We start from the raw sequence: 21,665 nt of genomic DNA, 5'->3' as shown, positions 1-21,665 counted from the left end.
TCTCTGGCTTTCTCTCCCAGCTGTCAAGCATTCTTCTGCAGTCACGTCTTGCCACATTACAGAGATCTCTGTTCAGTTTGTGCAGCTGTCCCCAGTGCTTAAGTGACTGCATGGCACATTTGGGCAACATTTGAAAATGATGAACAACAATCTTTCATGGATTATTACCTCAGTCCTGATCAAGGCACTGTGTAACTGAGAGCGTATCAGACATATTCATGTCAGTCATTCTCCGCAACACAGATGTACATGTCTCTAATAAAGTCGCATTTGTATTAGTTAGGCATTGTCAAGCATGAGACATGAGGGTATTTAAAAAGAGAGAGCGTAAATTCTCACTACAGTCTACAGATTGTTTGGTTTATATGAGAGAGCTGGGTCGTGGAATTTTACTCTCCAAACGTGTGTGTTACATTTCAGCTAATGCAGAACAGAGGGACGAACTTATATCCATGTGCAGCGTATCGGTTTGCACATCTGTAGCCGCTGCCGCGTTTTCCCACACGCACCAGCTGGGTCTAATCTAGCCGCTGACAGAAACGGCCTATAAACGTATCGAGGAAAAGACCTGTCGATTTACCATCTATCCTCCTGACCCTCTTTTTGTTTAAGATCATCATGTACAGCCTAGCACCGTCCACTGCTGTTGTAAATATTTCTCTCTCTGTGCGTGCCTGTCTCCTATCACATGTCTGTGTTTGTCTGTGTGCACATGTGCTTGTATTGGAAGTCACTTGTTCTTTAGTCCTTTTCTGTTGTGTCTTTGTGTGTGTGTGTTTTTTTATTTCTCCCACGTTTCTCTCCATCACAGCACTCAGAATCCACAACCACACTGTCCTGCCTACCCATAACTCTTCCTCTGTGTACACCAATGACTCTGCCTACACTAATATTTCCGTCTCTGTAGGTGAGGTTCCTGCACAGATACCTCCACATAGAGAGTTATTTATTCATTCAGTAATTACCTGAAGAGGAATGGTTTTGGGGAAAAAAAGAGATGTTCACGAGAGTGATTTTGCTGTAAATCTTGAAGTTATATCCAGCTTTATGGTCAGAAAAAAAAAATACTAAACTGTACCTATTCTTATCATTGACCTTTAATATTCAATATATATAGATATACCTTTTAAAAAGATTTATGCTACATAAGAAGACTGTAATGATCTTTTAAAGCTTTAAAGGTACGCTTTATGCAACTTTCGTGGTAAAAAAAAAAACATTAATACTGTTTAGTTTTACTTAACCATTCCTGATTAACACAATCAATGGTTTAAGAACATTAAGACAAACTTAATACACACAGTTAATATTTTTTTTAATTTTAATTCTTAATATTTCTTTTTTAATATTATTTTGCAATTTAAAATCATTTAAGATTTATTTTCTCTTGTCTGAAATAAAATCCTAAATTTTGACACTGGCACGTCACACACTTTATCACACTCATAAAGATGGATGGTAAACTGTCTCCTTTCTCTCCTTCTCTCTCATCCCTCACACACTCGCCATCTCTGATGCTCACTCTATCCTCTCACCCTTTTACCCCTCGATCATGTTTCGCACCTAAGTCTTGCATGCTCATGTTGACTCATTTGTTTTTGTTCTCTTTTTCTCTCTGTTTTGCCGCCCCCCGTGTTCGTTCTCCTTCTTCCCTTCTTCCTTCCAAAACACATCCATTCATGAGTTGAAGCTTGTGCGTTATGACTCCCAGGGTCATTTATAACTCCCAGCACTGTTTGTCCTATGAATGAAGATGTGTGGTTTGAGTGAATCATCCTTTTGCCACCCACACGGAGATGAATGTGAAGGTGGAACACTATAACTCCTGTTCACCAGTTTTAAGGTCACGCTGATTCACTGTCCAGGTCAATCCCCCTGTCGCAGGTTGTTGTTTAGTTCCTGGTGTCAGAAATATTCTGTCAGTCAATGTGTGTAGTGAAAAACACGTCAATATGGAGTTCACGGAATATATATATTCAAAACAATATAGCGGTCATGGCAGCACATGACACGGGCGAGAAAGATCCGCCTGAGAACGTTCCACCTGAGCCCATGTGCCACACATTTAGCAGTGTGAGGTGAACCACTCAAAAATACTCAAAGCTCGATGATGTCATGTTGGCCCTGATTTGGTGAAGGCAAACAGTGCAGTCTTGTTTATTAATTTCATAATCTCATAAAGTCAGAGCCGCGCTCATAAATCCAGGCCTGGACTGGTTAGCATGCCAAGCGCCACTTTTTCAGCTAAGCTAGAGCTTGATTAACTCTTTAAAAAAAGAAAAGAAAAGATGTTGAATGAACACGAGTACCGAAAAGATTTTTGCTTAGTGAAAAGTGTAGCTGCTTTCTATTTTCCAAGAATAGAAAAATGTAGTGTAATGTCCAGAGAGGTTCGTTTTCAGATGTTTTCATTGGTCATGGGTGTTTGTACCGTAGACATCGTAGAAGGGGTGGTGAACAAAGGCATCTATCTGAACGGAGACCGCGGAGCCACCTTCCTCCATTTCGGCAACTACAAGAACTCCTGTATCAGTGACCCAACTCTGTGTGGACCGCAAGGTAAAGCTCTATCACACACATTCACTTTCCTAATCTCTGTCATTCTCTCTCTCTTTTCTGTCTCTGACCCTTTAAAAAAATGTTTATTTATTCTCTTTTCCTCTCATTTGTTTCTCTCTTTCCTCAAATACAGATGTCTCCAGCATCCTCCCTCTATCCCTCCCTCCCTCTCTCCGCTTCTCTCTCTCTCTCTTTCTCTCTCTGTCTCTCTCTCTCGCTCTCTCTGTCATTCTCATGTTCTTCTTTTGATCTTCCATCAGTTCTATTTTATATGTTAATGACTTATTTCCTGTTTACTCATACCTCACTAGGGCGTTTCCTATAAAAGACCCGATACAGTGCACAAACTTTTTTTCTGCACCGAAAGACGCAGTAATGGGGCCGCGCTCATTGCAAGCGGTTCTAGATGAATCATTTTTACATCCATCAAGCCAAAATGACACAACAATAGCTAATGATTCGCAAACGAAATTTATGACATATCAAGACTCCGCGGCTCCAGATGTCAGCTGAATTATATCGGCTTACGTTAGAACAAAAAAGGCGAGTTTTCATGCAGAGACTGACATCATCTGGCATCCGTCCCACATTATATCAACTTGAATTTTATTTTTCTGAATATTATATTCATATTCAGCAGGACTTGGACAGGGCCAGTTTTAGCTGTAATTGACTCGAGCCTCGAACGTGCATTTGTTTCTCTGGTCCTTGGCAATCGCGCGGGTATTACAGAAAACATAAATTATGCTTGTATAATATAAAAATTGGTGCAAATATATTAGCAAAACAGTGTTTTTGTTGTTTGTCATTCATACCCCCTGTGTTAACCAATCTTAACACGCAATTACTCTTCGACGCTTGCGGCAAGCCGTTGCATTCAATCATCTCTTCCAGACACTGGGGTTTCTTTAGTTTCAGTCATGACAACTTGTGTTCCTTCGGAATTAATTGCAGCGTAACCCTAGAGAGACTCATTAATCACGACCTGCTTGCTGTCGTTGCTCGCTGCCGTTTGTCATTGCAGTATGCCGTAACTTGTTTTTAATGTATTTCTGTCTTGTAATTGTAATTTATAAAACTACCAAAACACTAAAGGCATGCTCTGAATAAAGCACCAAGGTAAAAGTGTAATGTCCTCCGTGCCAGGGATCACATTCTCCTTCTTCTGGAAGAACCAGGAGTCACATTCCCGCTTTGCTGTGATGTCAGGAGGGAAAATCATCTCCAATGGCTTCTCTGTCTACACCAACCCTTTTGGAGGATATGTGGAGTTCTACACCAGAGGAAACTCCCAGCGCTGGAAGGCAAATATCAACCTGCCAGGTATTGTACTGACGGTCACTGAGAGGGCACTGAAAAGATTGTGTGTGCATGTGTGTGTGTGTGTGTGTGTTTTAATTACACCAGGTGAGCTTGGGGAAGAGTGCATGGGTGATTTCTTTTGCATTTAACAGTGCAAATATTTGTGCAAGTGTGATGTACAGTACTTGAATATACACCGATCAGCCATAACATTATGACCACATGCCTAATATTGTGTTGGTCCCCCTTTTGCTGTTAAAACAGCCCTGATTCATCGAGGCATGGACTCCACTAGATCCCTGAAGGTGTGCTGTGGTATCTGGCACCAAGATGTTAGCAGCAGATCCTTTAAGTCCTGTAAGTTGCGAGCCTCCATGGGCCCCACCTCACAACTTACAGGACTTAAAGAATTATACAGGACTTAAAGGATACTATTGATAGATACTGACCACTGCAGACCGGGAACACCCCACAAGAGCTGCAGTTTTGGAGATGCTCTGATCCAGTGGTCTAGCCATCACAATTTTGCTCTTCATCAACTCGCTCAAATCCTTACTCTTGTCCATTTTTCCTGCTTCTAACACATCAACTTTGAGGACAAAATGTTGACTCACTGCCTAATATATCCCACCCACTAACAGGTGCCATGATGAGGAGATACTCAGTCTTATTCACTTCACCTGTCCAGTCATAATGTTATGCCTGATCGGTGTATATTATGCATAGTGTATGAACGAAGTCTCATCTTCCATTTCAGTTTTGCGTAGAAAGTCTCATGTGTACAAAAAAGGGCTTTTAACTTGTTCTTCTTACTGCCCATAGCGAGCGTGTCCATGACTCGTGTGTATTCTGTGATAAATGGTAGGTAAATGTAGTGTTTTGCAATTTTGAAGTATTTCTGGTGTAATGCACAGACAATGCGAGTAGGATAAAGTGCCCAATGCTGAAATCAGACTCAATCTAAATGAAGCTGTAAAAGCAACACAACATTCATGCTTTCACAGGCTTTTTGCCATTTACATAACAAAATGTGTTCATTAACAAAGTCTTCACTATTTTAAGAAGAAATAGCGAACATCTGCATTACTGAAAGTTCGCAGCTAGTTTTGAAATTTTCTGCACATCATCGGCTGTATTAAAACCTGCTTTTCAAAATTAAACCTAAAAAAAAAGAGTAACAAAACTTGAGAAAATCTGGGACTAATATTATCTGTTTCCAAGCAGAAATTTGTTTACTGAGCCTGCTTTTTTATTTTAAATACTCTTCTGTCTCTCCGCAGGACCTTTTTGGACGCACATCCTGTTCACGTGGACCCTTAAAGACGGCCTGAAAATCTACATAAACGGCACATTCAGCATTAGCGACGCAAAAGGCGACACGTCGCAGGATTACGGCGATACACACGCCGATTTGGTGATTGGAACCGGAACCAGCCAGTCATATGGGCACTACGTCACAGCATCCTTCGACGAGTTTGTCATTTGGGAACGAGCCCTTTCGGCCAGAGAGATCTGGCTCTACTATAAAGCCGCCATAGGTAGTTGTTTTTTTTAATCAAAATCTGCTTTTCTACAGCTGCCTTCTTATAATTTTGCTATATTTGGTCTCGCCTCGTTTCCCAGCTGTCTGTGCCTCTGTGTTTAGCAGCACTTGCACTACGGCATGTCAGGCCTGTGACAACACGCCGTGCCCCAGCTGGCAGCCAAGGTCATGTGTTTAGATTTAAACATACTCAGGAATGTTCCTCATGCTGCGTAAAATAAACAGACATTCACCTGAAACCTAACCCACTGTAATATGAACACAGTTTGACAGACCTTACGGAAATTAATATTTACAGAAAATTGTTTGTCGTCAATATATCACGAGTCCACGAGTCTTTTCATTCCTCACATGTCATAACCAGTCATTCCTGTCTAATTCAGTTCGTGATACAGAACATCTGCAGCTTCGATCATTTCCTTTTTTTTGCCCTTATCGGTTATGAGCATGCCAAAGTTTTTTTTTTTAAGACAATTTCCACATTCCTCCACCTCTCTTCGCATTTAACAGACGGACAGTGAAAAAAAAACATACAAATAACTCGGATCTGTAAATCAGATTCAAACCCTGCTCCCATCTTCTTCTTTTCTTTTACTGGAGCAGCACATATCTTTGCCTTATATGTATGGAACGGCATGCTCGGCATTGTATAAGGGGTTTTTGTTTTGGTTTGAGACCGAATGTGTTTGGAGATATATTAGAAATGACTGATGTGGATCTGTTTTAAAGTGCAGCGCTTTTCAAAAATGTCATCACAAATGATTTTAAAATGCCTTGACAGTTTTTGCATTAGTAAGCTTCAGGACGTCTGCTGGGAGCTTGCAACACACCAGTACTATTTATAAAACTACTATCAAGAGCATTATTAACTGCCCTAATGATAACAGTTCAATACACACTGTCACTCTAAAGGTTACACATTGTGAGCCTGTTTTCTGTTGAATCAAGGTCGCCTGACCTGTACGAGTTGCCTGTAGCGCTGGACGGAACCCATGTGTCTGCCTTGTTTCATCAAAGCATCAGACCCCACCAAAGAGTCAGCAGGAACGAATTACAGGCCGCTTACAACACGGCCTGTCATTCTCTTCCAAAACGAATACAATAAAATGCTGTAAAGGGAGGTTGATGAGTTGATCCTCCGCTACAAATGCCTCCCAGAGTGAGGCTGTGGATGAAAAAAAAAAGAGGACTCTACCCACAAATCATACGTAAAGGCCTTTGTTTGTGTTTAATCTGAACCTCCGGAGAATCTGTGGCCTCTCATTTAGCTGATTTGTGGTGGATTATTTGTGTTAAATGGCAGTTGTGATTACCTCACTGTTTGAAACAACTCTAGCTGTGGACTTGGCAAGCATGCTTTACCCCCTGCACTTTCACTGGGATTTCAGCTGGATCTTGTTCTGTTAAGTCCTCTATCACTATAAAAAAAATTTATAGATGAAGAATACAGCTTTTGACAGAAATCTTTGCGAGGTTTTGTTGTGTCATTACGGATTTTAACCAAGAGAGACGTCTTGTGTCTTACATACAACAACTATTCATTATTTGATTATTTAATGTTGCTAATCATTTAAAATGAACCATTTATACCTCCGTTTATAACCGTTTTCCTTTGCAGTAGGAACTGCTTGTCAAATCATTGTTGTTGAACTCTGTAGTGGGTTTGAGAAAGCCCCTTTCTAGCTGTCTAACTAGCTGTTTTTTCCAAGTGCGATTGACTGCTTTATATTTAGCTTTGCTTAAATTAAGCTCTAAGAAACAATCATCATGAAAAACCCTATTCATCAGATGATACGTTAGGCTTAGTGTCTAAACAAAAAAACCATGTGTTTCTGAATACTGCGTTTCTTTCTGTGTGTATGTGTTTCACAGGCGAGGATGTGGTTTATCCTCCAACTACTGAATCTCCTTCCTCCGTTCACACCACAACAGATGTCCATCTGCAGGTAACAGTTTACAGTACCATTTAAATCCATGTGCCAGTTCTCACTTCCAGGTCTGTTTAGTGTACACCGAAGCCTCGGTAAATGACTGGAACTGGAAAACACAGAAGAATACATTGTTCAGAAGAAAACCCTACGCCCAAAAATATAAACAGATGGACTGGAGAGCCTTGGTTAGGGGATAGACAATGTCGAAATAGTGATATATTTACTGTGTAATTGCAGAAAGATCGCAGATGTGTTGCGAGCAAAAGGTCTAATTGTCATTGGCTGTCCGAGACCACTGAGTCTCAACCCCATAGTCCTGCTGTTTGTCACTCAGACTGATTACTCATTCAAATCAGCCCAGTAACCAAAACAGCTTCATTCTGTTCCTCAAACACAAGTACAGCGATTTAACCCTGGATCATGATAAATTACTCGTAGTAAATAGATGGAAAAGCCTTGATTAATGACCGAAGTGTTTTGTCAGCCATGACATCAGACAGAAAGTGAGTATTCTTTTCTTATCTCAGGTTTCCCATGGCGTTAGAAAACTCGTGTGACAAACAGCAAAAGTCACTTTTTAACAGTAAATATTAATTACTTGTAGTATTTCGACTCTCTTATAGGTAGATTTCAGCCAGAAGCACAAATAATCAAGTTTAGGACAGGTTTCCTTTAGAGACCCATTCCTCTCAAGTTTCTTCCTGGAGTTGTCTCACTCTAGCTGATTAGGGGTCACTGATAAGCTGTTCTGTGTTCTGTCACACAATGTCTATTGTTACATCTATACAAATTAAATGCCATGTATGTATACATATATATATATATATATATATATATATATATATATATATACACCCACCAGGCATAACATTATGACCACCTACCTCATATTGTGTTGGTCCCTCTTTTGCTGCCAAAACAGCTCTGACCCATCATGCACTGTTTATTCTGACACCTTTCTATCAGCATTAAATTCTTCAGCAATTTGAGCAACAGTGGCTTGTCTGAGCCACACGGGCCAGCCTTCGCTCCCCACGTGCATCACTGAGCCTTGGCCACCCATGACCCTGTCACTGGTTCACCACTGTTCCCTCCTTGATAGATACTGACCACTGCAGACTGGGAACACCCCACAAGAGCTGCAGTTTTGGAGATGCTCTGATCCAGTGGTCTAGCCATCACAATTTGGCCCTTCATCAAACTCACTCAAATCCTTACTCTTGTCCTTTTTTCCTGCTTCTAACACATAAACTTTGAGGACAAAATGACTTGCTGCCTAATATATCCCACCCACTAACAGGTGCCATGATGAGGAGATCATCAGTCTTATTTACCTGGCACTGCTCACAATGTTATGGCTGATCGGTGTGTATATATATATATATATATATATATATATATATATATATATATAGTGTGGCCATAGCCAGGTGGACTAATTTGTAGGGTAATGTGATGTTCTCAGCTGATGTAGTTGTAAAATCGAGTGCATTGTGTGTTAAGAGGTTAAGAGTAACTAGAGAACACGATGCCCCGCTTGTGCTTGGTAACTTCATTTGGCCGCTAGTAAATTAGCAGCGGCATTCAGGACGCTGACAGATCCACTCTGCCCTCCTACAGCAGTGAGGAGAAGGAGCTTTATAGTCAGCATTTTACACATTCTCAAACTGTCTTCCGTGACTTTCTCCTACATCAACCAGTGATTGTGTAAAAGGGAGAGATGATTTGTGTGTTCAACACACTGTACATGAGTCATACATTCTGAAATAATTAGGAGATTTAAAGCTAATTCAGACACATGACAGCCGAGGGAACACACACACACACACATATGTAGACCTTTTGCAAAAGATCCCAGCAGGAAATGAGGTGGGGGTTCAGACCCATAAACACAAACAAATCCATCTCTTGTGGAGCTATTGTTTTCCTCCAGACTCTGAGGAAATGGAAAGAAATTGGATATTGAGTGCTCACGCAAGAGGCATTGCTGCAGATTATTAAGCCGGGAAGCAAGAAACATGAGAAGGAGGGAGAGAGAGAGACAGGAGAGAGAAAGTAAGAAGTTCTGAGACGACCGAAACGTTCCCAGATTCAGGATGCCTTCCTTTTTGGGTGCAGATAAAACGAGACAGCAGTGAGAAAGGTAGTCTGCAAGTTATTTCAGACAATTTGTTCTAATTGTACCAAAGTAGTACGCATGATTTACGCGCACATAATCTCATTACCACCTGCGACCGGACAGCCGGGTGTGCGTTGCATGGGGAGTGGGACAAGCTCACACAGCTTCCAGACAAATCTAATGAAGATGGCTGGGAACATAACTTTAACTTAGGAGAGAAGCAGAGCTAATTCAGTTTACGTCCTGCAAGAAGATCATTTTCAAAAATTAAATCTGTAACCTAAAACATACGGGATCGATAAGTGACGTAAGTCTCAAGTCATTCGTCCCTGGGCTCTGCTGTGGATCACCTGATATCTTTGCTTAGCTCTGTGTGTGTGTGTGTGTGTGTGATTTCTACAGGCAACAACAGCATCACCACACCCCACTGTCTCTAACTTCACAGAGGTTCATGACGCAATGTCCATGTCACTGCAAGGTTTCCTCCAGTCTTCCTTCATTCTGCCTAATAAAACTATTCCTAAGGGTACAGCTCACAATCTGACACAGGTACACGAGAATCGCCGTGCACTCTCACACGGACATCGAATATAACTGTTATATATACACATTTGTCATTTGCGTCCTGTATATGTGCATCAGTTTCAAAAGGTTTCACACAAATATGAGATTCTTATGAGTGAGAGAGAGAGATGTACAAAACGTGTTTTATTGGCAAAAGATGTAAATCCATCTTAAACATAGTTGTACAATTGTATTGATATTTAAATGCATCCATTTTGGTTTACGTCAAATGTATCTTATATACATTCATTTGTTTTGAAGACCCTATATTACTATTTTTGATGACCATCAAGCATTAGGATCATTCGGACTACACGATGTGGCCAATAATATGTGACACCTGACCATCACACACCCACATGTGCTTTCTGAACATGTCGTTCTCGATGTAGTCACCCTGTGCTGTTATAATAAGCTTCACTCTTCTAGGAAGGCTTTCAACTAGATTTTGAAGTGGGGCTGTCGGTATTTATGATTCCATCCTGCCACAAAAGCATTAGTGAGATCAGGCACTGATTTTGGGATGATGGGGAGGTCTGGGGATGTGCAGACCGCATTCCAGTTCATCCCAAAGGTGTTTAGTTTGGGGGGGCAGAACACACACACGAGTTCTTCCACTCCAAATTTGGCAAACTAGGTCTTCGTGGAGATCACTTTGTGCACAGGGGCATTGTCATGCTGGAGCAGGTTTCATTTCCAGTGAAGGGAATATCTTAAAGTGACAACAAACAGAGACATGTTGTATAATCAGGTGTTTATGATTTGAGATGGGCCATGTAGGATTGTGAAGGTCAGGGGTCCACATACCATTGGCCTTGCAGTGTGTGTACTTTGTGGCATTTTATTCTAATTAATTGTATTAGGTTTATAGCTAAATGTAAAATGCAGAGGTTTTGACTTCTATAATTAGACTCCTCGTCTAATTCTTATTCTAGATGTCAAGCATTTGTGTTTTTATTATTTCATTATCGTTATTATAGTGAATTCATTAGCTCTGATAAAACATAAGTGTGTTTGTGTGTGTGTGTGTTACAGTCACTTCTGAAGAGCGTTGACGAGGTGATATCCTCCAATACCTGGCGAGGAGACGAGGAGGTACGCAGAAATGCATGTGCTACGTCATTACGCTACGTTAGTAAGATCTGATGGTTGGATGGATGGATGAATGGGTGACTGAGTGAGAGAGAATCTTTTCTTACACTGATCAATGGAGTTGTTAGTGGGAATTAACACTTTGTTGTTGTCGTTGTTCTCTACTCTACTGTACTGTGTGTGTGTGTGTGTGTGTGTGTGTGTGAAACAGCAGTCGACCCCTGTCATCAGTGGACTCATAGACACAGTGGACAAAGTCATGGGGCACATGGTCTCCAACCTAGAGGCTAAACCAAATTCTGTTGTCACTATTGGTGGAAAGAGCTATGTTGCAGGTCAGTGGTAACACACACACACACACACATTCACTTACCTTTGACCTGGGTCACATTATAAGAAATTGATTTCCCTGGTCGTGTAGTTGACCTCGAGTATATAAATGACACAAAGTCATTCTGAGGGTCAGCAGGTTGCCAGACACAGCAAGTCATGGATTAGTACATAACTAACAGGAAGTGCGTCATAGAGGTGCAATTATTACTTTATTATTACATCTTAATGGAGGAAGGGGAGGAAAAGAGGGATGACTCGAGGGAGGTTAGAATTTCTTTGAAGGACTGACATAACATGCCAGGGTTTACTGTTTGCCCTAAAAAGTGCATCAGCCCTTTACACAAGTCCCTTTGGACTTACTGTCTTGTCTCTCTGTGTCTTACTCTCTCTCTCTCTTTCTCTCTTCATATCTTTCTCTCTCTCTGTCTAACTCTCTCTCTGTCTAACTCTCTCTCTGTCTCTCCATCTTTCTTTCTCTTTCTGTCTAACTCTCTCTCTCTCTCTCTCTCTCTGTCTCTCTCTGTCTCTCACTCTCTCTCTCTCTCTCTCTCTCTCTCTCTCTCTCTCTCTCTCTCTGTCTCTCTCTCTCTCTCTCTCTCTGTCTCTCTCTGTCTCTCTCTCTCTCTCGCTCTCTCTCTGTCTAACTCACTCTCTCTCTCTCTCTCTCTTTGTTTCTCTCTCTGTCTGTCTTGCTCTCTCTCTCTCTCTCTCTCACTTTCTCAGACACACACACACACACACAGATCCTCCCTGTTGATTATGATAAGAAAAGATTCTCAGGGTTGGAGGTCACAGGAGAGTACATTTTTTTTCTCCAGAACTCAGAGCATTTACAATAAAGAGAATAAATCATGATAGACTGATAAAGAGCACACAAAAGTTCAAACATGTTAAGAGCAGATTCTTTACAAGTTATAAATTTTAAAGCGCTCCAAAAGAGTTTGGTTACCCTGAATTCTCATCGTTGTATGAACCGTGTAACTCTCCCACATAAAACATTACAGTGACCATTTCTGTTTATGGAAAAAATAAAAATACAATATACAGTTTTTTGGTTTTGACAATAGGGCCCCTTTACTTCCTGTCTTTACTAATGCAGTTCAGAGAAGGTCTACGTAGGCAAAACAAAATGCCCTGGCAGTGTTCATTAGCACCAGGGTTAAAGGAATGATTTCAGTGAACTATAACTAAGCTTTGTAGAAGATCAGAGCAGCTGGTGTATGAAATAAACTTTGTTTCAGTGTTTAATCAGTGTGCATTATTCTCTCTCCCCTCTCTTTTCTTTGTTTATAGATTACTCTCTGATGAAGATCCCACAAAATTATAACATGCAGAACTACAGATTCCCAACACAAGGCAAGAACTATATCTCCGTGCCAGGAGAGGCCTTCACTTCAGAATGTGAGTGAACACACACACACACACACACAGATACAGATACTTCTGGAATGTACCCAAGTCTTTTTTTCCACACTTTGTCACACTTATAGACACGAAGTTAAATGTTTTCATAAGAAGGCAGAGGTTTAGTGTAAGTGTGAAGAGCTAGGCTGAGGTGGAGCTGGACGCTGGAATGTAGCACCGCAATCAATGCCGATGATTATCAGTGCCTGCCGGTTAAACAGCACTGAAAAAGCACAGATAGAGCAGAGGATGACCGTTCTGATTCACCCAAATGATTCTAGCTGAGTATCATAATGTAGTCCAGAGAGTCATTAAAAAGGATTCCATTCAAATCATTTGGAGAAACTGCTTAACTTTCCTGTAAGAAAAATCTGTCCCTGAACTGACGTTGCATCTGTCAGCTTGCGACAGGAAGAAATTAGTGCTAAGTCAATAATAAACTCAGAAACTACACTGACCTACTAGTTCCTCAAGAGCTCTTGGGTGCTGTTGTAGAAAGGACACTTACATTATTTGCCGTACATTATAATGAGGATGAGGTTCCCTTCTGAGCCTGGTTCCTCTTCAGGTTTCTTTCGGCATATCATCCCAGGGAGTTTTTCCTCACCACCACCGCCTCAGGCTTCCTCATAAGGGATAAAATAGTAATTATAATTTTGTTTCTATACTTCTGTATAGCTGCTTTGAGACAGTGTCCATTGTTTAAAGTGCTATACAAATGAATTCTCATAGTAATATTGTCTCTTAAGCTGTTTATTACATTAACGCGTGTAAGGAAAGGAGGACTAGAAGCTGAGAAAGCCAGGTTCATTCCTCTAAGACTGACATTTAATTTTATCTGAAGCATAAACATGTGTTAGAAGTGATAGATTGTATCATTAGCGGCTTTGTCACGACTGGCACACTAACCTCAGGACTGGCATTAACGCACTGCTCGAGTGTTTTTCGGACACTGAGCAGTCCATTAAGGACCAAACCTGAGTTTATAAGGCACTTAAATGTACGGAAAGTGGGAACGCGTTCACTGGGTTGTACCGTGTGGCCAAGTTATGCAGAGCCTTAGCATTAAAAAAAAAAAGAAGGTGGGGTCGATTTTTATTTTTTTTAGCTTCGTTCGTGGACTTGCAGGGAGATATTCAGAAAATATGCAGGATTCTAAAGAAAAAGGTTAGCGCTTTTAGACTGCGTACACTATGGCGCTTTGTTGCATCCGTGCCTAAAAAAACATGTGGCGTGCATAGCTGTGTTGTTTTTATTTTTACGTTTTTGGCACACGTCAGGACCGAGGAATTCAGACCATCATTGGAAGCTAGATTGACACACAGTGTGCTAGCGCTTTCTGTATCGCAGTGTAAGATCTTCTCATACACATGTGTGTGTAGCAGGTGTGTGTGAGAGCAGCGCTGTCCTATTAGACTCCTGGTGACAGGACAGAGTGAAGAGGCTGTGATAATGAGAAGAGCCTCTATGTGCAATTTAGCAGCCTCTTGATATAAGCGGACACACACACACACACACGCTTACTTTAGGCCCTTCAGTATGAACTGGAATTCTATTTGAATTTTTATAATATCTGCATATTTAGAGCCATAGACTCATGTAGATTATATGAAGCATAACAACTAAAAATACCCAGTCTGCTTGTGACTGGATCACCTGTGGAACTTATATCTCTTATTTCTATTTATTTATATGCATATAGTCTATTAAGTTGCACACACACACACACACACACACACACACACACACACATGCACAACATTACCATTTCTCATCCAGTTCCTGGAACTCTTACCCAAGGTGCTTGACCATTTACTCGTTTAGTGACCTGAAATGTGTGTTAGTGTTGACATACAATATACACAGTTACACTTTAATCTATAGAGTAAAATTTTAGTAAGTTGGTAAATTTGCTTAATATTTCACTACTTGTACTAATGTGTGTGTGTATGTGTTTCACTTTTTTTTGTCTTTGTAGCCCAGACCACAATCGTAGGCCTTTTCTACCACGGCATGCACAGCTACTACAAACAGATCAGCCCTATGAGAACCAGGTTTGTTGTGTGTTTGTTATTTTGTGTGTCTGTGTGTTGTGTGTGTGTGTGTGTTTCCTGTAGAAGTACATCGTGTTCCTCGGAGTGCACTCTTATCATTCAGCATTTTGTTCTCATCTGTCCACTTACTCCGATACTCCCAGTCCTTAACGTTTCTGATAATGCTCTCTTTCCATTTCGGACATGCAATCATGGTTGAGTTCTGGGCTGATGTTGTGTCTGTCAGTTCATATAATCACTGACCCAGGAGAGTTTTAGAATTCATTCACTTTTGACTCCCAAAACATATCAGAAGATAATGGATTGTGGAGAATTCCAGTTCTGTGATACAGTTATACAAGCCGGTGCAAGATTCTCGCTCATGCTAGCTGGTGCGTCGTCATTCCGAAGGTGGCCATTTGAGAGCGGATAAACCGTAGTCTTGAAGTTATTAACTCGATCAGCGTAACATTAAGCCGTTCAGACGTTCTTAAGTACGTATCAGGAGCCGTAATGTAATGTGTTCCAGGAAAACATTCCCCACCCCATTACACCAGCCTGTACTGTTCACAGCAAACAGAATGCCTCCATTGACTCATGCTCCTTGTGCCAAGTTTTGATCCTTTCTTCAGGGAACCTGGATTTTTCAGACCAGGCTTTTCTCAATTGTTTAGTCACTAAAGATCTTTTCCCCCTTATTTCCCTCTCATTCTGACATGGTCTTTTGGTTGTTGTAACACATTTATAAAAAAAAAAAAAATCTTTGGCCTGGTTGTGTTCCTTCTGCTCGCTTGCACAACCATTCTCCTTTGACCTCTCTGATACACAAGCTGTTAAAATAAAAGCACATGTGATAATTAACTGTGGATTTGTCTCCCATCCCCTTGCCTGACATATTGTGTATATCTAGTACTGCTTGGCACTGGCTCTCCCAAACCCTCACTCATTCTTTTCCTAACTTTCTATTTCAGGGTAACTTTGGGGTCTTCTTTACTCTGTAAAATGGCTCTCTTTTCCTCAACAATCAATTTTTCTGTATAAACTATACAGCCTAGCTGTTCTCTAGGACGTATAAACATCTTGTCACTCTCTGGGTATAGCCCGTCACTCTAGATATATCCATCTGGGCTCTCGCCGCCGGTTGTGTATGCCTGCAAGCAATAAATTTTATGGACGAAGGTCTCTCTTTCTGCTCCATCTGGTCCTCTGAACAAACAAACCACTGTCATCCTCAGGCACAGAGATTCACCATTTAGTAAAATTAAAACCATTTATATTGGGAACATTACATGCATAATTACTAGTCATGTGGCAACAAGGACATAACAACTAGTCTCTGTTACTCTCTGGCTGCAGATATTTCACAAAGCCTATGAAGCACTAAGGATGGAGGTCTTTAGGCAGTTACTTTAGGAATATTTTAGTCCATAGCATGAGACAAAGCACAAGCTGATTATAATCATAAACGGATAATCTGAATCAACATCATAAACACAAGAAATGGTCACCAACAGGAACCAGAGGCAGGAAACAAGGCTTAGAAATATGTGATGATGTTGAGAATTTGCATGGATAAGCGCTTTAACACAGAACAGGTGAACAGGTCAATGAAAGCTATTAGTACAAAGCTATTAACAGGTAGCCAGATCTTTTATTTCCACTGCCCCCAAGCTCTGAAGTACTGAAATATTGTCTCCATTTGCATCCCAATGTTAACTGAGAGTAACATTGTCTCATTATTGGTAATAAACAGTTCTTCTGCCATGTTCCTAATCTGATTTCATATCCCGCTTTCTCCAGGATCAATGAGGCGGTGGAATTTAAGGACCATAAGATCCAGGTGGCCAGCTATCTAATCTCCCTAAAGGTGGAGCCCTCTCCTGCCCTCTCGGTCAACCTGTCATCAGAGCCACTGATCAGAATCATGCTAACACACCAACTGGTAAGAGGACATCGCTGATATTACCTAGGCCAAGAAGCAAGCAGTCATTTTAGAATATTAGATTGAGAAAGGGGTTCACACCTTGCCCAAAGATGCAACTTACCTAGAAAACCCCCTTACAGAAGGACCTCAGGAGATAGGGATGATATTTTCAAGTGTCCAGTATATCAACAGTGCTTGTCAGTTATCAGGGTATATTGTATTATTCAGGACTGGCTATGAGTAAATTACACCAGTGTAGTGTGACTCTTGGTAGATTTCCCAAGTTTTTGTTTCTTTACATTTGCAGCATCATTCGATGACAGACCTATAAAGCGTCTCTGACGGCTAAAACAAACATTATGTCATTCATTCATAAACAACATTAACATAATTGTGTGCAACTCACTGGGACAGCTCATAAAAAAACCCACTAGCAGGGCTCATTTCCAATTCAGCTAAAAAAAACAAAACAACAACCTCTCTTTAGTATGTTTCCACAGATTTTACATTTCAGTTTTCAAAATCGATTTTTTTCCCCCTACCTCAGTAAGGTTCGTGTCAGAAAAGAGGCATACTGCCTAAGTACAGGGGGTTCACACGGGTACACCACGCCTAAGCTAACCATGGAGATCTATTTCAGTTTCCATCATTTCCCAGCGCATGCCCGTCTTTAAGCACCCTAAAACAAAACACGTGCCTTGCCAAAAGAAAAAGCAGAGCTGGCCGGCGTCGGGGTTTTCTGAAATGGAACAATTATTTGATTTAACAAGGGACATATTTCTCTGTGTGGATTGTGGTACAGATGGACGTGAAGATGTGTTGATTTGCCAGCTTTCCATGGGAAATGCATCTAAAAATCTAAAAAATGACATGGAAGGCAGCTAGTTGAGGTGACTAATAAAACAGAAAATAGCTGGAGAGAGAGCGAGAGTTTACCAAAGGCATTTCATTTTCCACTTACTGTTAGTAACACTTTATGTTCCATTAAAACCAGTTCGTCATTTTAACAACATCTGACAGATTTTAGTGCTGTGATACATTAGATAAAACTGTTAACTCAACACATATCAATCCGCCTCTTCTTCTTCCATCCATCCCCTTCATCCAAAACCCACAAACAGAGACACAAACCCTCATCCAAGCCCAGGGAAGAGGATCTCACACAAAAATAACACCCAGACCATTTGCCTGTGTTTTTTAAACAATTTATTCCAAATGTAGTCCATCCAGTCCAAATTCCTCCCTCGTGCTTTGGTTTTTATTATGGTGTTTTAAGCATGTATAGCTCTTAAATCAAATCCGTTCGGGTGTGTGCGAGGCCTCCTTTTGCTTTTTCTTCCTGTGCACAACTCGGGAATGACCCGGCGTCCCGCTGATAATAAGATTACTCCACTTTTTTTGACTTATACACTGATCGTGTGTGTGTGTGTGTGTGTGTGGAATGTAGTGTGTGGTATTCAACGAAGAAACAAAACGGATCCAATCAAAACGAATCGCTTTAATACCAAGTCCTGTTTGATTTTGATGTTGAACGGGATTGAAATTTTTTTTTTTTTTTTTTTTTTTAAACTCTCTGATTGCTCTTAATGGTCTTTCGTGTTCCTGTGTTACAGCAACAATACAATCAGAGAGCCAGTACTGAATTTCATCATGCTGCAGAATGCTGAGAGAGAGAAAAACAGAAAGAAAGCCATCGTGAGTTGAATAGAAAGAGACTCATAACGTATGCTCTTTAAATGTCTGCCAAAGCCACCTAAAAACAGCGCTGCCCTCTGCTTCACTGAGGATGTGGTTAAAGCTTGACCTTTCTGTCTCAGGGCTGAAAGAAAGGGGGGGGGGATGGAGAGAGAGAGAGGTTTGAGTTTGGAGCAGAACTGGGTCAGAAAAGAGCGAAGGTGGAAATCAGGAAGAACGATCACTTCAAGACATTTCTTCATAGGCTTTCAGACCAGGTTCATTTGAGTGCACAGATTGATCAAAGGGAGAGACTTGTCACCACAAATGATTTGCCAGATTCTTTTAGTAAACTGAAAATATGAGTTTTACTGGCAAGCGATGGTGCATTATGAAATATATATAAAAAAAAAACTCCAGTACAGTCCAATATATTATATTGTATGAATACAAACACTTCATAATCAACATCTGGATTTCTTTTAACGTCTGTTGACTTTTTTTCTTTTTTTGCCGGGAAATCTCTAACCGCATCGAGAAATAATCACGAAAGTTAAGAATCTTTAAAAGGTGTTCAAAAAGGCATTTTTTGGGGGGACGTGAACATTATTCATCAAAGCACGGTTTGTTTACGCGTGAAGCTTTTGTGCTGTGCTTGGGTGCGTAGAAAGATAGAACGATGTAAAAAGACGTTAAAAAGATCGGCGAAGAGACTAGCTTCAGGTTAGCGTCGCGGTTTAGAAAGGATGCTGGACATTAAGATATCAGGGAAGCAGTATTTGGCAGGAGTGTCAGTGTCGGTACTCATAGTACTCCTAAACTCGGATCTACTCCTAATTTGTCTTAATTTTTCTCTCTATTTCTGTGAATGAATGAAGGAAGAAATCTGTAACTCTGCTTTGTCTTTATTTATTTATTTATTTATTTTTATATTTCTTGTAAGAAATCAGCAGGTTGTTATTGATGCATACTTTCTGGTCAATTTAAATAATAATCCCACCAGTTAGAAATAATGAAAGGCAATTGTTCCTTGTGAAAACAACATCTTGAAAGGGATACAAGTTTTTTGTATATTTGCTTCATACACCGATCAGGCATAACATTATGACCAATGTCAGGTGAGGTAAATAAGGCTGATGATCTCCTCATCATGGCACCTGTTAGTGGGTGGGATACATTAGGCAGAAAGTCAACATTTTGTCCTCAAGGTTGATGTGTTAGAAGCAGGAAAAATGGACAAGTGTAAGGATTTGAGCTTTGAGTTTGACGAAGGGACAAATGGTGATGGCGACTAGACGACTGGATCAGAGCATCTCCAAAACTGCAGCTCTTTTGGGGTGTTCCCGGTCTGCAGTGGTCAGTGTCTATCAAAAGTATCCTTTAAGTCCTGTAAGTATCCTTTAAGTCCTCTAAGTCCTTGCAACTTACAGGACTTAAAGGATCTGCTGCTAACATCTTGGTGCCAGATAGCACAGCACACCTTCAGGGATCTAGTGGAGTCCATGCCTCGATGGGTCAGGGCTGGTTTGGCAGCAAAAGGGGGACCGACACAATATTAGGCAGGTGGTCATAATGTTATGCCTGATCGGTGTACTGTATTCATGCTGTATGTATGTGTGTGTTTACATGCATGCTTTAATATCTTGGTGGGGACCTCATGTCCCTTTGAGGCTGTAGTGATTTTTCCTCAATTGAAAAATGTATTTATTTATAAATATATAAATATATATATATATAAACATAGTTAGACGTAGGTGTAGTATAGCATTAATTAGATACAGTAAGGGAAGGTCCTCATGAGGATAGTAAAACAAGCATAGGTGTATGTGTGTCTCTGCTACTGAGTCAGTGTGTTATCAGTGCTTTTCAGTTCAGGCTACTCATTCTCATCCTGGATTCCCAGCGATGTACCATAGCTACCGTGTGTGTGTGTGTGTGTGTGTGAGATGATTGCTGCTGGCTCTGAATGTGATTTATTACCTTTGGACCGCAAGAGAGAGAGAGAGTGAGAGAGAGAGGAACAGAGCCAAGTGACAGGACCTCACCTCCTCTCCTCCTCACCTAACTAACCACCACTCTCCTCAACTCCTCTTCTCTTTTCCTGAGGTATTCCTGTATTGGAAACACATCACATCGATGGCACGAGATCAAGGAACGGAAAGAGTGATTTCATCAGGAATGCCGTGGTTGGTTAGTGTCAAATAGTAGGCCAAAAAAAGAGGCTTTATGACAAGCTTGCATTGTCTTTACGGCCTAATAAAGCAGCAGCAGATCAGACAGAACATACAACAAGCCGCTTGTGCGTGCGTGTCCATGTGTGTGAGTGTGTGTGTGTGTGTGTGTGTGTGTGTTTGTGAGCATTTGCGCACATCCTCATACTCTTAGATATAAATATTAAAGCCCACAAAGATGCAGTTGTCTTGTCTACTTGAAGTTTTAATGACATTTCATTTCATGTATAAATATTTCTGTGTGTTTTAAAAATTATAAGTCCACTCAATGACATTAGCTTATGTACGTGTGTGTGTGTGTTGTGTGTGTGTGTGTATTCTGTGTGTGACTATTTCTGCAGAACTGTTTTCTTCCTAGGAGGATATCAAAATCTCAGATTATTAGAACACATTAGGCAAAAAAGAAAGAGGAAGCATGGACGTCATGAAGTGGTTCTGATAATCTTTTCCTTCTGAGTAACGTGTGTTATCTTTTTTTTTCTTTTTTTAAACCACAATAATAAGCGCTCTGCCGTGCCAGTGGCTTTTTATAACTTCCAGGACACACCCAAAGCCTTTGGGAATGAATCTCTATCACTCCTTTTCTCTCTCTCTCTCTCTCTCTCTTGCTCGCTCTCTTGGCATGTCTGAAATCCGCTTATTCTTACTTTCGTCACTGTATCGCTCTCGGTTGAGGTTTGGTGATCAATAGCAGATGGAGGTCTGGCTTACACTGGACGATCGTAGCCAGGAGCTGCGGGATGTGTGGCCTCCTCTTCTTTCTTTTTTTTTTCTTTTTAAACATCATCTCTCTGTTTATTGCTCTCTTTATATTTATGTCTTACCCTGTATATCATTTCTCTCCTCCTTCCCTTCTTATCTTTTTATCTTTTTTTTTCTCCCCTCCGATCATATTGTCATCCTCTGCGATTAACTTTTAAAACCTTTCTTAAGTACTACAACCCTCTCTCTCTCTC

General features: G+C 40.8%; 1 protein-coding gene across 6 annotated transcripts in view; it reads left to right on the top strand.

The window, feature by feature from the left end:
• The window catches only part of adgrd1 (adhesion G protein-coupled receptor D1), a 49,457-nt gene that overhangs the window by 4,573 nt on the left and 23,219 nt on the right, over positions 1-21,665 (top strand). For 2 of the 6 annotated variants that reach the window (XM_058390402.1, XM_058390401.1), the window contains exons 4-14: positions 812-907; positions 2,437-2,559; positions 3,706-3,882; positions 5,142-5,399; positions 7,277-7,350; positions 9,857-10,003; positions 11,054-11,149; positions 11,322-11,445; positions 12,737-12,844; positions 14,826-14,901; positions 16,681-16,822. In XM_058390402.1, coding sequence (XP_058246385.1) covers positions 812-907; positions 2,437-2,559; positions 3,706-3,882; positions 5,142-5,399; positions 7,277-7,350; positions 9,857-10,003; positions 11,054-11,149; positions 11,322-11,445; positions 12,737-12,844; positions 14,826-14,901; positions 16,681-16,822 — 1,421 coding nt within the window. The remainder of the gene's footprint in view (positions 1-811; positions 908-2,436; positions 2,560-3,705; positions 3,883-5,141; positions 5,400-7,276; positions 7,351-9,856; positions 10,004-11,053; positions 11,150-11,321; positions 11,446-12,736; positions 12,845-14,825; positions 14,902-16,680; positions 16,823-21,665) is intronic. The other 4 variants (XM_058390406.1, XM_058390403.1, XM_058390405.1 and 1 more) reach the window with 2 other exon arrangements.

This window comes from Hemibagrus wyckioides, linkage group LG05 (assembly GCF_019097595.1).
Source record: "Hemibagrus wyckioides isolate EC202008001 linkage group LG05, SWU_Hwy_1.0, whole genome shotgun sequence".
NCBI lineage: Eukaryota > Metazoa > Chordata > Actinopteri > Siluriformes > Bagridae > Hemibagrus > Hemibagrus wyckioides.
This window is presented reverse-complemented; position numbering and strand designations above follow the sequence as displayed.